This window comes from Metopolophium dirhodum, chromosome 3 (assembly GCF_019925205.1).
Source record: "Metopolophium dirhodum isolate CAU chromosome 3, ASM1992520v1, whole genome shotgun sequence".
NCBI classification, from domain to species: domain Eukaryota; kingdom Metazoa; phylum Arthropoda; class Insecta; order Hemiptera; family Aphididae; genus Metopolophium; species Metopolophium dirhodum.
This window is the reverse complement of record NC_083562.1, coordinates 39,025,211-39,043,699: the sequence shown is the minus strand read 5'-3', so window position 1 is coordinate 39,043,699 and position 18,489 is coordinate 39,025,211. Positions and strand designations below refer to the sequence as shown.

At 30.7% G+C, this 18,489-nt stretch overlaps 1 protein-coding gene across 2 annotated transcripts in view; it reads right to left on the bottom strand.

Annotated features, from left to right (window-relative positions):
• LOC132941640 (cyclic nucleotide-gated cation channel beta-1-like) overlaps window positions 1–18,489 on the bottom strand; it is a 134,236-nt gene that overhangs the window by 6,196 nt on the left and 109,551 nt on the right. For both annotated transcript variants that reach the window (XM_061009781.1, XM_061009782.1), the window contains 9 exons: window positions 16,685–17,158; window positions 2,094–2,377; window positions 1,833–1,891; window positions 1,589–1,739; window positions 1,146–1,251; window positions 910–1,064; window positions 717–803; window positions 342–499; window positions 151–271 (listed from right to left, as the gene is read on the bottom strand). In XM_061009781.1, coding sequence (XP_060865764.1) covers window positions 151–271; window positions 342–499; window positions 717–803; window positions 910–1,064; window positions 1,146–1,251; window positions 1,589–1,739; window positions 1,833–1,891; window positions 2,094–2,377; window positions 16,685–17,158 — 1,595 coding nt within the window. The remainder of the gene's footprint in view (window positions 1–150; window positions 272–341; window positions 500–716; window positions 804–909; window positions 1,065–1,145; window positions 1,252–1,588; window positions 1,740–1,832; window positions 1,892–2,093; window positions 2,378–16,684; window positions 17,159–18,489) is intronic.

Below are 18,489 nucleotides of genomic sequence, written 5' to 3'. Positions count from 1 at the left end.
AAAAAAATTATTATTTAACTATCTTTTTATAGGTTTTTTAAATGATTAAAATATTTAAAACATTTTAATTAAAACTGTTTCTAACTCTTGTATATTTTTACTGTGATAAAATGTTTTTAATAATGTATTTAAGTTTGGTATTTATCTAACCTAGTTCCACGGCGTCCTTTTGAAAATGCATTTCGAAGTCCTTTGACATCACAACGAATTTTGTCCACGATTCCACTACAGTTTTCTGCAGCTTCAGCCCGAGATTTTATCCGATCCGCAACTGATGGTTTACAAACAGTATTTATCAATACGCCATACATGCTACAGAAATTCCAATTAATATTACCTACCAATTTTATTTGCGTTCTTTGCTTCCATCAGACGCTTTCTGCCGAGTGTTTGAAGAATATCTTGTGCTTCAGGGTAGTCTTTCATGGCGGCAAGAACGTCTTCACGAGATAAACTGAATAACTCTGAATATCCAACTGACCGAACATCAGCAGTTCTCCTAATAATTACATATTATAACGTTCGATTTATATAATTTAATAAGTTGTTTACCAAGTATCATTAAACGAACTAAAGATTATAATTTAGTGTAATGTCGATTTAATATCTTAATTTATGTCGAGAGTGAATAAACAATAAATAAATATATTTTTAATATGTGTACGTTTTGAGTGTGGATATAATATAATTATCATTGAATAGACTATAATACATACTTATTAAATCCATCCAAGTTGAGAATTCCTATTTCTCCAAAGAAATCACCAGCTTTCATTATTGTCAGAACATGTCCAGTTTCACTACTGTATAAAACATAGCAAAACAAGTCACAATTAAAATTTATTGGATTCATTTTTATTGTGTGTTTATATATATATAAGTATACGCGTTTAATGTAAATATGCTAACCTAATAACTTCTAAAATCCCGTCTGCTATGATGAACATCTCTCTGGCAACTTCTCCTTTCCGACATATTAAATCCCCAGGTGTAAATATGTAAGCTTTCATTTTGAGAACTAAATCGTGTAGGAATTCCGGTTGGCATTCTTGAAATATTGTAACCTAAATGAGATTACCAATAATAACGTAAATATAATGTATTTTTCAGCGTACATATTATATTATGATTTAGCTGGAAATTACTTTTTTCAAAACCGCCAGATTGACGTGCAACGCCAGTTCGGTTTTCAATTTGTCCGGAAGAAGACCCAGCGCCGTGTTTATATCGCCGCCTCCTTGAATACGTCCCCTTCAACAAACCGGCAACATGCACAAAAAAAACATGTTTTTAGTCTTATCGCGTGCGTGTGCGAAACGAGAAATAGGAATTAATCAATCATTTGATTTTGACGTATCCACGCGCGTGCCAATGTATATGCTGCACTGGATTTCGAATAAAACGTTCTAAGGGCGTTATATATATGGCTCGGTCGAATGAATGTATCGAGTTACACATATGACAGCGCGTCAAGCCGACGAGAGTTTTTCATATAATATATAATATATACATATATGTGGTGAGTGTATAGAATTTCGAAACCTCCCTTCTAATTCAATTAGCTGGGTACACAACAAACAATATTCACCTGGACCACGAGTAGTCGTACCATCTCAGCACTCTTTTTTTCATGCCGCTCGGCACCTTGTGATGTCGCATGTACAGCTTGGCACCGTCCAACAGCCGTTCAAACTCCAATCGGTTTGCGTTTCTGTTCGTTATCACGTTGCCCACCTGCCCTGGAAAATATAAGGATATCAATTTAAACACTTTTGGGTCGACTGGCACCGTGTTATCTATATACACAGCCCAAGCGTGTGCGCACGACATACCGACGATGGTGGCGAATATGAACACTCCGATCAAGTAGCTGACGATGGTGAAAACGTACCTAAACGTAAAAACACAAAATGAGAGTGCTTGCGTTGTTTGGGTGTAGGTCTACTCAAAGACGCAACAACTTATACAGTTATACCTATATACGAAACTAAAATCTATGTAGTACCGTAGTAGTGGTATTAAAAAATATTATATAATAATACATAATATATACGGACGGTATATACCTACCTTTTTACTATTTAGGTACTCACTCAGCATTAGTTTCTGGTGTGGGTAGATCGCCGATGGTGGTCAGCGTCAGAGTTGACCAGTATAACGATCCTAAATACTTTCTAGTCAACGTCGCGTAGTCGCCCGGCTTGTACGGGTACACCCAATCGCCTTTGAATCCTTCTGCTTCAGATAACAGATAATAGAAACACCCGAACCAATGAGCTAGTATCAACAAAATGTGAATCAGATTGATCACTCTCCAAAAGTTCGGGTAGACCGTCCTCGATTCCACCATGTAGTAATAGTCGTACACCCTGTACACCTGAAGAAAAAATATATTATTATAATTTAGTTTTCCATACGCAGTAGTTTTGATAATATTATATAACAATAACGAAAAGTATAATTATATTACTAGGTACATAATTATAGCCATTATATACTGCAATCGTACAACACGAAAATCGTTATTTGATTTTAAATTTTGCAGAGGCGGTAGTGTGAAAAAGCTTTTGGCCTAACAATAAATGGTTTTTAAACATTTGTATGATATTCAAATTTTAACAAAACTACAAACATTTTACACGGCGTATATATGCAGTCGCCTGGAAAATTAATGTAGATTGTACTGTAAGTACATAACATATAACAATGCCAAATATCAATTATTTTAACAAATACATACGGTACATAGGTACCGCAAAAACATTTTCACTCAGAATCGTTCTGCAATTAGATGACAATAGCTTATAAATGTAAAATGACAATATACCAGTTCAAGTAGTCGACATAAAATAGGGGACTTTCGATGTATTATATTATGTAATTTATAACATTGTGCAAAGTTTCTTCATTTTTTTTCTAATAATATTTGAATGCCTAATCAAATTTAAACGGCAATAATACCAATATGGCAATATATTGTATATTTGTATACCATAAAAGTAAAAAGTACCAATATCATTTTTGCGTGAATATCTTTATTTTGTATGATAAATTCAATTCTGAAAACTTATAAAGTTCAGAGGATATCTATATAGTCTAGTAGCTAATACTTCGAGTTTCAACCTATCATAACAAAATTAGCATTGTCAAACATTGATCTATGCTAAGGGCTTTTGACAATATAAACTTAGCATTTAACATAACAACATTGCACTATAGGTATATCTTCTGAATAAAACAAACTTAACAATTATTTGTATGCAGCTTAAAATATAGAATTATTATATTACCATCCATCAGCATGGATTAATATAGGTACCTATAGTTAAATCGGTTTAATTAATTTTGGTGACAAAATAATTTTGACGTAGGTCGGAACATAAAAAACATTAATTAAATAATAAAATTGGGCATTTGCTCATGAAAATGTTTAACAAATAAATAATTATTTAATAACAATTGCAGAAAGAATTAAAAATAGTTAAAAGCTAATTTCTATAATATTTTGTGACTTAGGATTGTACTAAAAGGTCTAAAACAATAATATATGTATTATGTAATATAGGTGAGGTGTACATGCATCCATACATTCAAACATAGGTACGTTCCTTGTTTTTTAAATATTTGTCTAAAATGCTTAAACATTAATAATATTATTTTATTGTATTCACTATGTTCAAATTAACATCGCTAAAACATATTTTGTGGAGAACACAATAATATTATAAAGACTGGCTGGCTATAATACGGTAAAATGTAAATTAACGGAACATAGAAGATTTAAATTTAACGAATTAATAAATATTAATTAGCTGCATTACTACAAAAACGGATAATTCGTGACAAGTACACAACTATAGTAGGTATAATATTATATAAAAGGGTTCATATGAATGATTGCATTTGAAAAGAGATTCTAAGTAGACTTAGTATAGGCTTTTACATAAAATTAGTCGATATTTCGTTATGAATCGCGATAATTTCTTAACTTTCTTTGTTCTTACTTTCTTTTTTTCAATACTGCGTTCTTCTGTACGGGAATACATTTTAAAAATCATCTCTCTAAAGACTTAAGCAGGTATTTTTTATGTCCAACAATATATATTATGTATACAGGTTGTAACAGGAAGACCTGACAGATAAAATAACTTTTGTTTTAATCAATATTTTAAAATTTTTTTTTTATATATTATTTATATTCACTTGCGTTACGCGTAAAATATAAAAAAAAAAATTTTATTTTATAATACTGAAAATAAATAAATTTCTTTTGTTTAATTCAAAATAGCCAATTTGTGAATCTGATTATAAGAATAATTTTTATGGAAAAAACATTTATCTAAGCCAAGTAGTATATTGTTTAGAATTTTTTAAAATATCTATATTTTTTTGATTAAATTAATTTGGAATGTAATGACTTTTTTCAAAATATTATTTTTGAGAATTTGCTAACATGAGTATATTTCTTAAATTATTTACTAATCATATAATTTTAACAAATTTTGTCTAACGTTTAAATAGGTAGTATAATTTTTTTTTTTTTGTCAGGTCTTCCCTGTATAATATATATAGTTGCGGAGTTAACGTTTTTGAGATTTTTTTACTAACCTCAAAGAACCTCACCATAAAGTCCGTAAAAAAGCTATAGAACATATTTTGATAGGTATATTAGAGTTTTTCTCAGAATGTGAGAATATGAATTTAGTTGTAAGTTGTAACCGCATGTTGGTTACACGCTTTACACTCAACGTGTAATATATTTTATGGAATGCGTTTTTTTTTCCAAGAAGGCAACTTAAATGAGGTATATTTAAAATAATAAAACATAATAAAAATATACAGTTGTAATAAGATTCTGAGTGGAACGATGAATGTATTGATTTTACAATGATGTGTGTTTTTTTTTTGTGTCTGTCATCACCTTATAGGACAGTAAAAGTGCTTGGATTTTCTTCAACGGTATCTTTTTTGATAGGAAAGTGTTGTACTTTGGGGGGTCAAAAGTAAAATTTCCTGTATTTTTCAAAAACGCTGTGAAAAACAAAAGAAAACTTAAGAAAAACGGAAATTTTTATGCAAAATCTGTTTTCGAAAAACGGTTTTGGTTTTTGATGCAACTCTTAAACTAATGACCCTAGGTACATGCAATTTTGACTGAATGTTTATATTAGCATTTTCTTTACCAAATATTTTGACTTATTTTGAGCTGTTTACGGACATTTTCAGTTTCTATTTTTTTTAGTTTTTTTTTTTCTATAAATATGAATAAAATTTTATTTGTTGGTTAAAAAATAGACTCCTACTATATTGTTACAATGATATTTGAAAAATATTAAAAATCCTTAGTCACAGTTTTTATTTATAAGCATTTAAAGTTCAAATATTGACAAAATACGGAAAAATCACGAAAATTAGCAAATTATTTTGAGTTGAGATTTCATAAAAATTTTTCTTTTTAAATCTAAGATTTGAAAATGTAATACAAGATTCCTCATAAGTTTGTCTACCTTTATCAAGAAAAAAATGTCTACAAGCAAATCAAATTAAATTTTTATGAGCGTTTGAAATTCATATTTTTCAACATTTATAATTCACAATTTTCTTTTTTTATTGTAATTATAAAACGAATGACTGTAGATACTTGAAAATTTCACGGAGTGTTTATATTAGTATTTGCTATACTATATAAAATTTTGAAAATAATTTGACTCTTTATGAGCTGTTTTGGACATTGTCAGTTTTCAATTTTTTTAGATTTTTTTTCTATAACTATCAATAAAATGTTATTTATTGGGTAAAAAAGCGTGAAAATTTAATGCAAGGCTCCTGATATATTGTTACAATAGTAGTTGAAAATATAAAAAATACATAGGCACAATTTTTTTTTATAAGCATTTTAAGTTCGAATTTTGACAAAATTTATTACATTTCAAATTTAATAATTATTTTGTAGTTAAAAATGTATAAAATTTTCAACTTTTATAGCTAAGGATTGAAAATTTAAAACAAGGGTCCACGTAAATAGGTAAATATATAAATTAGTTTATTCACAATAATATCATCAAATATACTTGGTAATATCATATAGGCTGACTGGCCGTTTTCGCTCAGAATCGTTTTTCTTATACAATGATATTATATCATTGAATTCAAATTTAACACCATCCATTACAGTGACCCACTTGTAACCTACTGTACAGCAGAGCGACATCCACTTACCCACATTTTTATTCAATTATATTATATAAATAGTGTTAATTTTCTATTCATTTAAGTTATATTTCCATATGGTTTTAAATAGTTGAAATAAAATTAAAATTCATTCAAGTCAATTAATAGTACATTACTTCTTCATCACTACTTCGATGTAAAGATAATCATCATTTATGGGACATTGATAATGGCGATTGCATAATCGCTTCTGCGTTACCGTAATAAACTTAATGTCGTGAGTCAAAATCGAGGTCGTGTGGAATTATCATTGGTGTAAGACGTAACTCGTGAGTAATGAGTAGGTACTAACTACTGTCTACTAAGTTTATTATGTTAAAGTATTGGCACATTTTGAATATTGATCTACAAGTTACAACTCTAGCGAATATTGTGTAGGCGGCTATTATATTTTAGGTATACAAAAATCTACTACTTACAATTTTTTTTATAAAATATTATATAATCGTCTTTGGTAACAAAAACAGTCATCATGCGATAATTGTTATTAATTGCGTTCAAGCCGGTGTTTATATACACATTTGTATTTTGTTGAACACGCGTGCTCATCGTTCGAACTAATTGTCGTAAAGCAATTATAAGACCGTATATACTTATGCGAGTTTTAAACTATTTAATGAAATCGTTACTACACAAAACGCAATAAAACAAAAATTAATCAGAAAATCCATAATTTAATCAGCATTTAAATTTAGAAATTAAATAAACGTTTTAGTCCTGGACTTATGCTTCAAACTTACAGTCGTAGTTTCCACGTTCGCATCGGCAATTGAATAGAACTATAGAGCTGCAGTATTATGTAGATATCTAACTATGTTGTATGGATATATAGTACGGGATCGAGAGGATTTACGGGATTGCGATTTGTTAGGGCGTTATAACTACAAGAAATTGTGTTCTAAAAACAAGCGTTGCAGCGGAAATGCAATTAAAATAGCTAAGACCCAAAGATGTAAACTACTGATTCGTTCTATTATAGCATTTTGGAGTAGGTAGGACGAATTTTTTTTACGAGAAATCATAATAGCAATCGTTTCTAAACGACGTGTCATATATTGCAAGTGGTTATCCGTGTGGTTTTCGGCGTACATCCGCCGATGTATTTTTTTTATCGCTTATACAAGGTGCATATAGGTCGTCTGTTTTATTACATATAATATCGCATGAACTATTTATATAGATTGCCTGCTGAAATCCGCAGTAGTTCGACAAGGGTCGATCGGTCGTCGTGCTCATAGGTGCGGGTCGTATGTGATATTATTACGTACTCAAAAATGGATGCGACCGTATAACCTCGGGTCGTGCATGATAATATTATATTATGTATTGACCTATAGCTGCAGCAGTAATAAGGTGAACTCCGCGCCGTCTTGACATCATAATGTACCCACCCATATACCCTCATTTTATTATAATATAGTGTATATACAGAGTGGCCCACAGAGTGTTATGCTGTTTTCACGTTCAACCGACACACGTGATGATGCGGGAAAACGGGAAATCTCCACGCGATGGCAACTCCCCGTGGGTACCTACACCGTCTCGGATCCAATTATATGGCCATATTGGCACACGAGAGGCTTCGTATAAAAATTATTGTACATACGTGCGCAGGGAATAAGTAGGTAGGTAGCAATTAACGGGGTTACAATTTATGCGATGTACAACGCTGCTCAAAAGACTTTATGGCCCGACGACGACGACGACGACGGACTGACCGACACCACAAACGTGCCTTATCAGCTAAAAAGGATCGGAGGCGACCTCGTTTGAGATGATTTTTCTTTCCCCCCGTCTGTAGACTGCCTCCGCGCGTTTTTCCGTCAAAAAATGAAAACCTCTACCGTGTTCAGCCGCTATTAATATATCGTCTAAACGCAACCGAAAACATGTCGGCAGTGTTTGTAAATTTGTCGGTGTACTATCGTTCGATATCCATCATCGCGGGACGTCAAACCTCGAGCGTCTACAATAGCGGAGGTCCACTCCATTTACACACGGTTATTTATGATTATATATAGTTATACAATATATTATTATTATTATTATCCAAACTATAAAGCGGACAAGGGATAAACCGACAAAAAAAAAAAAAAAAAAAATTCGGTTTTATACTGCGTCCACGATACGAATTGCTGACAGGGGTCTGGCGGCGGCGTATTGCAGGAGGAAAAAATTTCATACATTTTATCAAAATGCGAACGACCGGCCGCGCGACTTTGTTATACGCATCGATTCGACGAGCGTACTTTTATCCCGAAATTCGTCGCGGACCCGAATAATATACATAGGTGCTATATTATACTGTTATATTACTATATATATACTTACCTACCTACAGTAATGATCGTGTGGCGTTTAGTGGGTAATTAAATTTTATTATAAACGCGCGCACATTGTTTAACCGCGATATTATAATTACCGTGCACTAAATTGCCTGCAGCACTGATCGATTTGCAATAAACTTCCGTTTCGCATGTACATAAATATTCGCGAGTATAAGTGTATAATAATATGTAGCTGGTACCTATAATATTATATATGGTATTAATATACACCATTAATAAAACACCCCTTTCCGCTAAACGATGCTTCGTTTTGAATTTAATTGTCGCCCGCCACATAGGATTATATTATTATTAACGCTAAATACTTGAAACGTTTTAAGTTTCGATTAATTTTATTCATCGAATATATTGAATTATATGCCGGAAGAGTGATTTTCGATCGTTAATTTTTGTCGCGGCTAACGCGTAATTGCTTGTAAGTTGTAATGGTCTTTTAAGACCACTTTATCCCCAATATACAACTACTACATTTTCACCCCCCCCCCCCCTCACGCAGACAGACAATATAGACATATAAGTTTTGATATTATTTCGATGTTTAATGAAAGATCAATAATTAATAAATAATAACATAATGCCTTTATATTTAAATTAAGGTTACGGAGTGGACTAAAAATCGGAAGCTCGTAAAAATGCATAAATGCACACTACGATACTTATATCAATTTTATTTAAGTACCTATCTAAGAAAGTATTACGTGAATTAAAATATTAATAAACAATAAATAAATTTATGTTATCATTACCACAATAAATATAGGTATATACCTAAAAATGTTCTTTTATTTTTGTCATTTAATTTTTGCCCAATACAAAACCTTTTAACAAATTATGGAACGATAACGTTGTTTGGAAATTATAGAAAAATCATAACAATTAAGTTATAAAAACCTGAATTTTAATCAAATTTCCAATTTATGTGCGGTTTTCAGTTTTGAATTTAATTATTAATACCCAGTAACGTGGATTTGTTACCGTTTGTTGTTATTAAATACAAGTAAATTGGATTTACACAAATATTATTTCAAAGTAATTATTTTTCAAAAGTTTCGTAGAAACATTGTTTCAATGAATAACTAATAAGTAAACGGGATTCATTAGTCTACTCAATTTTAATCTGTCTAGACATTCTGAAATACATTTAAAAATACTCCAGATGAAAAAACTTAAATTTAAATGAGTTGGTTAATATTATGATCACTCATAAAGTAGATAATTTTAAATGTCTTTAAATAGCTCTAAGATACCCAAAATATTTTGAAAATGATATCATGATATGTATAAGAAATGCTAATAGAAATAATTGGTGAATATTTGGTGAATATTTTGTGAATATTTCAATTACCTATCTACCACGATTCAATTTTTAACGACGTAGGTACAACAAAAAAACAAATAAATTAGATTTTTTCGAAAATTTGTTAATTAGTTACAAGTATTTAAAGTTTAGATTAGCGGAGTCAGGAGTGGAGTGGTACAGACTATATAGATACCCCTTAAAAAATTGATCAACTGCTTCAAATACTTATATTTTATAATTCAAATTAACCATTCGTTAGAAATTTAAGTGTAGTTATACGTAAAAATTCTAACAAAAATATTTAACGATTTCATTCAAAAAAATACAAAATATAAAACTCAAAAATGATAATTCATAGGTAACAATAAATATGTATAATGACATTTTTTATAAACATTTTTATTTTATAAAGACTTATGTTTGTGTAAAAAATTATTTTTTAAAACGTTAATACTTTTTCACATATAATTGGTAATAATATAATATATAGTTATGATAATTATATTGCCCATGCACGGTACGGTACTTTATCCAGGTTATGAATACCACATAATATTATATACGTATGTTTGTGTGATGACTAAGACTGATCACTTAAATTAAAAAAAAGGTGGGCAAGTGGATGACGCTCTGCTGTACTGTAGGTTACAAGTGGGTCACTGTATAATGGATGGTATTAAATTTGAATTCAATGATATATCATTGTATAAGAAAAACGATTCTGAGTGGAGACGATATGTCAGTCTAGGTATAAGACATATTATACACTTATCTATGGTATTAAAAAAAAAATTGACCTATAATAAATTCCAAATTAATCATATCACAATATCCATTAGGTACATATAACGCGTTATACATCAACAACAAACCGTGATACTATCATCATAATATGTCGATGAAAATATTACAAATTAGAAGTTTCAAGTGCCCACGAATAATATTATACAATCACAACAAAATAACTAAAATAGTTATTCTAGGTTTTTATGTAATTTCGTCCAAATTTGAACTTAAAATGACTATACAAATAAACTGTGCTTGTGTATTTTTTAGATTTTTTGGTAACCGAATTATCTATTTACATGGAATCTTGTTTTAAATTTTCAATCCTTAGCTATAAAAACTGAACATTTTATAATTTATTAATTACAATGGTTGATAATTTTCGAGATTTTGATAAATTCTGTCCAAATTTGATCTTTAAATGCTTATAAAAAAAAACTGTGCCTATGTATTTTCAATATTTTTCAACTGCTATTGTAAAAATATATCAGGAGTCTTGTATTAAATTTTTACACTTTTTGGCCCAACAGATAAAACTTTATTGATATTTATAGAAAAAAAAACTAAAAAAATTGAAAACTGAAAATGCCCGTAAACAGCTCAAAAAGTGTCAAAATATTTTCAAAATTGTATGGTGTATAGGAAATGCTAATATAAACATTCAGTGAAATTTTCATGTATCTACAGTTATTCGTTTTTGAATTACAAGAAAATAAGAAAATCGTGACATGAGATATCGAGTGAATATCAAATGTTGTAAAAATATGAATTTCAAACGCTCATAAAAATTTGATTTGACTTTCTTGTAGACATTTTCTTTTTTATAAAGGTAGACAAACTTATGGATCATCTTGTATTACATTTTAAAATCTTAGATTTAAAAAGAAAAATTTTTATGAATTCTCAACTCAAAATAATTTGCTAATTTTTGTGATTTTTCCGTATTTTTTCAAGATTTGAACTTTAAACGTGTATAAAAAAAAACTGTGACTAAGGATTTTTAATTTTTTTCATCTGCCTTTGAAACAATAACCTAGGAGCCTTCTATTAAATTTTCAAGCTTTTTTACCCAACAAATAAAATTTTATTGATATTTATAGAAAAAAAATTTAAAAAAACTGAAAACTGACAATGTCCGTAAACAGTTCAAAAAAAGTCAAATTATTTTCAAAATTGTATTGTGTATAGAAAATGCAAATATAAACAACCAGTGAAAATTTCATGCATCTACGGTCATTTGTTTTAGAGTTACACCAATAACCAAAATCGATTTTGTTAAAAATCGATTTTGCGTAAAAATTGCCGTTTTTCCTTAATTTTTCTTTTGTTTTTCACATCGCTTTTGAAAACTACTGGGAAATTAAAATTTTGACCTCCCCAATGCACCAACGATATTCACTTTCCCATCGAACAAGATACTGAAGTCGAAAATCGAAGCATTATTTCGACTACTTATCGTGTACACAGACACAAAAATAAAAAAATAAAAAAAAAATAAAAAAAAAAATAAAAAAAAAAAATAAAAAAAAAAACACACATCATTGTAAAATCAATACATTCATCGTTTCACTCAGAATCTAAAAAAAAGGTCCTGAATTCCTGACAGGATATACAGATACAAGTTGTTGGACTTCGCTCAATTCTTCGTAAGTCTCGACCATTACAATATAGGTATTGTATTATTATTATATGAATGCGATACTTGTGAATGATTTATCTTTCAGGTCAAATATCGTTTCCGTGATTGGTTTACCTAAAAATGATCCAGACTCGTTAAAATCCCGAACTGCTTGGGTGGTGTTTCATTCAGTTTTTTTTTCGAATTTTGTGGTGAAAAAAGTATTCGATAAAACTGTGAATAAAACACCACCCGAGCAGGTCAGGATTTTAACGAGCAGCGATCATTTTCGGGTAAACCAAGCAATGACCTTTCTTAAGTAGGTATTTTATTATAATCTGTGTTCAATTTCAAAGCGATTGATCGAGATACATTATAGTATGGCGTTACGCCCAAAAATGCGATTTCAGAAGAAATAAACAGAGTATAAAAAAAAACAGAACGACACTTATTGTAAAACCAATAGACCAGCCCCAGCCACTCCTATACATTCCGATCTGATATAATATGTTTTCAACCCAAAGGTCAAAACAATACACTTATACATTAAATATATTCTAAATAAGAAAAATAATCATTTCGTTGTCTTCGTACCTACATAATATTAAAATAAAATAAAATAAAATAAAATAAATTATGCACAAGGTAACAGCATATTTATATTAAAAATACTTTCAATCTTCTTTTTTTCGAGAGAGAGCCGTTCGACCGTGGTATATCCAATTGGCAATTATATTAATGGGACCGTTATATTTCATTTTTACCAAGCAGAGAACAGTGATGGAAATATCCGTATATAGAACTTACAATTAATATGAAATAATTTTTTTTTTTTTTAATTGATCTTGAGCCCGGCAGCTGAGGCCATTAGCTATTTTTAGTATACTGTAGGTTATTAAGTCGGCAGGGGGAGGAACACGTGTGTGATATGAAATAATTATAGTTTATGTATTATACATTTCCTTAAATATAATGAAATTAATGCAATAAAAATATAAAAATGCAATCGACTGATGAAATAGTTTAATGCATTTTGAGTGCATAGAAATATTGATAATTAAAAAGTTAATTTCGTGAATTAAAAATTCTTTTACTGACTTCGATAGTAAAGAAATTATAACAATAAAATGGGAAAAAAAACCAAAATAATGTATGAAAAGTCTCAAAATTCTAGAAAATGTAGAACAAAGTAATAAAAATCACAATTTAAATGTCTCTTTTTTTGTACCTATAATTACACATTTTTAACCGTCTGTTTCATTTCTTGTAATTTTGGTAAATGTATGCAAACGCTTGATCCACATTAGTAGTTAGGGAATTGACAGGATTGTGGGAATAAATGAAAAACTCATCAATCTGTCTTCACTCTTCAGTACCGAAAGTATGCATATTATAGTACGACTATGTTAATAATATTATTTTATTCGTTAGTTCTTGTAATGATGTTGTGAATGTATTTGAATATTCGTCCTAAAATATCCATCTTCATATCGAATCAAATATTTTATAGAATCGATTGATTTGTTTGTGTTATGTAAAAACAAGATTTCGTATTGAGATCAGCTATTTACAGGGTGAAGTAAAATTGGGTTTCAGGTATACGTTTATTTTTGAAAATTCCTAATATAAGATAAACTGGCCGTATATTATATTGTTATCGTACTTCACCTACCAAAACAGATGTTGATGTCTGCGCACCCCTGCAGTGCCCACTATTGTACGCAGCGTATTTTTCAAATACGGGCAAAATCCGAGACGACTTTTTATCGACAGCCACGATGGTGAAAAAAAAAACGAAATGTCAGAAAACGTTTTGGGTGTTTTATGAAAAAACATATGCGGGTGCAGTGTATATTTCATAGTCACCGCGTGTGCATTGTTACCTATATATATATATATTATGTATTTAGGTGCATACGTCGGGATCGGATATCAAGTGAATGCTCATTTGTTCGTAGACGGTACGTATTCGTACGATATTGAACAATTTGACTAATGTACGTGCGCGTTCACAGGAGAAAAAAAGCTTGAAAAAAAAATAGGATGAAACATGTGGCATTTATTACACCGTTCTCCGTCGTCCAATCGGATAAGATTTCTCACGAAATTATCTAAACGCACGTAACACCATGATGATCGAACGAAACCTCACCCGCGTGGCCGCGTCACACGTGCGCGGTGTTTGTTCACCGCGAGGGAGACGTATTTGCGCGAAAAAAATTCAGGGTTTATGTATACAGGGTGATTTTTTGAGCATGATCCTTTCCCCCCCCCTCAATTTGTACGTTCACGTATCCATATGTGTGAGTATACTCAATTATTCGAATTCTGATTTTTGACAGTTCTATACCAATATTATAATATATAGGTATATCAGTATAATATTATGTATTAAGTCACTATTAACTATATTAATATTGTAATACACCATATTCTCAAATATGCTTATAGAATTTTACGGCATTTATAGATTGTCTGTCACAGATGATACAAACAATGCATTGGTTTTTTTTTTAAACGAGAACATTTCCTTCTGGCTTCTTCTGTGATTTGTTATAAGTTGACGAATTTTTGAGGAGCTACTTGTTTCAAAAAAAGTTAGTATCGCCACAGAATTGTTATAACATATAGGAATGCTATCTTTTTAGCGCGTTTATCTCATTTTAATACGCATATAGAAATTAGATAAACGCACTAAAAAGATCCCTCTGTATACGTGTATTGGTACATCTCTCTATATACAAATGGACCCTAATCCATATTCAGTTATTCAGTTTTTGTATCAATAATAATATAACGTACCTATATAATATATTAAATTAGGCCAATCGAATATTGTATACGTTGAACCTGTCGAAGGGATTTTAAGCTGATGTATAAACGAAAACTATTTTCCAAAATACGTCCATTGTATACGATCAACAAACGAAATAACAACCACCTAGTGTGATAATCCCGGATACGAGTTCCTGGTCGGCTGGACAACACTACTGCAGGTCCTGTGCACTTTATTTTATTATTTTTTACACAACTAGGTAACTGAATGTTTTCACAGACTCCGCAGGTCAACTTAAACCTAAAAAATATACGGTTGTTGTTCAGGTAGAATCTTATTAGGTAATGTTGTAATGGTGTATGCATAACACAGTGATGCTTTTAACACAGACCATAATATTAGTTTCGTACATTTTTTAAACGAACAAATAAAAATAATAATTGTTTTTATTTAATTTGTCTTGCAAATAGTATTTAACAATTTTTGTTTTTATTTTTAAATTTTCATCAGCAATTTCTTAAATTGTTTTCTGTTGTTTAAAAACAGTCAACATTTTTACTAACACGTCGATGTATTCAAATAACGAATATATTGTACTAACAATTTTATATCTTGTAAAAACATTTAAAGTTTAGATGAGTGCTGAAGTGTAGTTGAAGTGTTGCACGATATCGCACGATATTACCTGCTGTCACCTCATATCTAACTCTTGACTAAACTTTAAATGCATTAAAAAAAATGCTGCTTCAATATTTGATATTCATATTCATCGACATTTCCATAAAAATACTCCGTTTTGGAATATAAAATTAAAAATATCAACCATCACTCATCACAAAAAATATGTATAAATTTATATAATATATTCTATATGATAAAATATAACCTAATAACTATACGCCGATAAGGCAATAATCACGATAAAAAAAAATAGTCATATCTACGCTAGATTTTTTTCAATATTTTGATTGGGACAACCAGTTTTAGCTTACAGTTCTCTTAGTGTTTTTTATAAGACTCTTACTGTATAGATAGGTACGTATTTAAATATATAATATAAAATTGATAAATTTTAATATGAAAATTGGAAATAAGAAAGGATTTTTTTTTTTATAAATGTAATATATATTAAATTGGATGAATTATACTTTCAAAAAGTAAGTTAGTTAGGTACTCGTTACAAAATAAATAACAGAGAAATTTAGTTAATTTGACGGAGTGAATTGATTTTATAGAAATATCGGTTTTTTGCTTAAGCCTTAAAGTAAAGACGTTATTTGATGTCTTAGATTTTTGTGTTCAACATTTTTGTAAAACTCATTTCGTGTAACATTAAAATATATTTCATTGTTCTATGAAGTTACAAACCACCCTATAAGTAGAACCATTGATTATATCTAGAACCTAGAAACCCAGGTAGCTATAGACATAACTTGTTAAGAAATACACTACTCGCTGAGTATATGATGTTGTTGCAGGGTTAACGAGTGCACCTAACTCATATAATATAAGGACATATTATGGTAGGTACTCATAATATCGTACCAGAAACTAACAGCAATACAATAGTTATAATATTTAAATAGATATTACGAATAATAACATATGTTTTAGTCTGGCTTTACCTTGATGAATCTGGGGAACCGGAGTATGGGGTGCACGCCGATCTTCAGCTGTATCAGATCCAGTGGCGTGAGTGCTATAAGATCGAACATGAACGAACGAGACCGGATGTAGTGGCCGGCCAGCTTGCTGGTATTGTACACCATCAGGCCCTGTTCCAGGTAGCCGGTGCGGAACTGGACGGCCACGTCCAGCAGGAACACGATGTCGCTGAACGCGTCCATGGCCGACCACCACGGGGAAGCCATGCTCTGCAGCTCGGGCAGGCTTTGCCGGACGATGGCCGTCCATAGGTTGTACAGCGTGCAGCCCGTCAACACCATTAGCCAGTTGAAGTAGAAGTTCTCGTCCGGGTTGACCACGGACCACGGGAGCTTGTTCTGCTTCCGGCGCAACCGGCGTTTCCGGCGCACGTACTCGATATTGTCCTGCGATCCGGAACTGCATTCGCCGTCATCGCCGGTGTCCAACGTCTCCTGAAAAATCCAAACGTCCAACGCAATCAATAACAGCAATGACTGAGGTGGTTATCACGGTGAAGCTATTATCGCAGTATATATATATAGTTATACCATAGGCGCAAATAGCGTTTGGGATTTGGGGGGAGGGGGGGGGGGGGCTTAAGCCTTACTTTTATAATATTCAATAAGCTTAAAACAAAATGTAGGAAATGTCTGGGGGCTATGGACATTTTTTGGGGGGGTAAGCCTCTAAAGCCCCCCCCACCTAATTGCGCCTATGCGTTATATACTTATATAGTTACGCTGTTATGTATTATATCGTTGGCCAATCGATAATAAGGGTGACCTAGGTATAACGTCATAATCGTCCGCCACGTCATCGGCGGGCTTGAAATGTTTAGATGCAACGTAGGTATATACGTATACTACACCAATTGCAGTGATTTATAATATAATAATATATAAGAGAAGACTACGCTGAAATATCGAGATTAAAATATTTCCCCAATTGGTTTATACGTATATACTCGAAATATGTAATGGCTCGGATATTATATTAAAAATAAGAAATTCATTCAGAAGCGATGTTAAAATATTTTTAATAAGAAACATAAGCTTAAAAATTATTATCAAAACACGTTCTAAAATTATAGACTCATTTTTTCTTCTGTAAAAGCCGGTGTATATAAAGCATTTGGGTTTTGGATTATTTTTATATTATTATATATATTTTTTTTTTGCTTGAGATATTTATATTATACAATATACAATATTACGGAAAACTAAATGAGACGCCATTTATTTGAAGTAAACGTTTTCGTAAAAATAAGTTTTGGATTATTAATAATTTATTCCCAACACAATAGGTATAATATTAAGTTTTAGTAATTTAGTTAGAATAAAAATACCGTTGAAACAAATTTAAATTGCGTTATTATTAATATTATTTTGACTGTTCTTACGACGCAACAACAACAGTAACAAATTTTATTTTCGAAAGGCTTTTTCAAATTATTTTTTATCTTGCTGTTTACCTTTCATAAGGTGAAATATTATATTGAAATATTAAATTTTTTTTTTTTTTCCATTTGGTTTTCATTTGAAGCGTGCCTAAACCAATAGAGTTTATACACTTTTGTACATAAAAACAATAACATCAATAATTAAATGCCTAGGTAATATATTTTTTTAATATACATGAAATTGTTTACAAGGATAGTAAAAAGTATCAATTAATATGCTCGTCGGAATGTCCAACGTTTTGAAGCGAAAGTGTCTGACGTCTATTGTTGTTTTGTGTTTTACTTTTTTTAGAGTGTTATCCGTAATAAACCCTACCAACAATA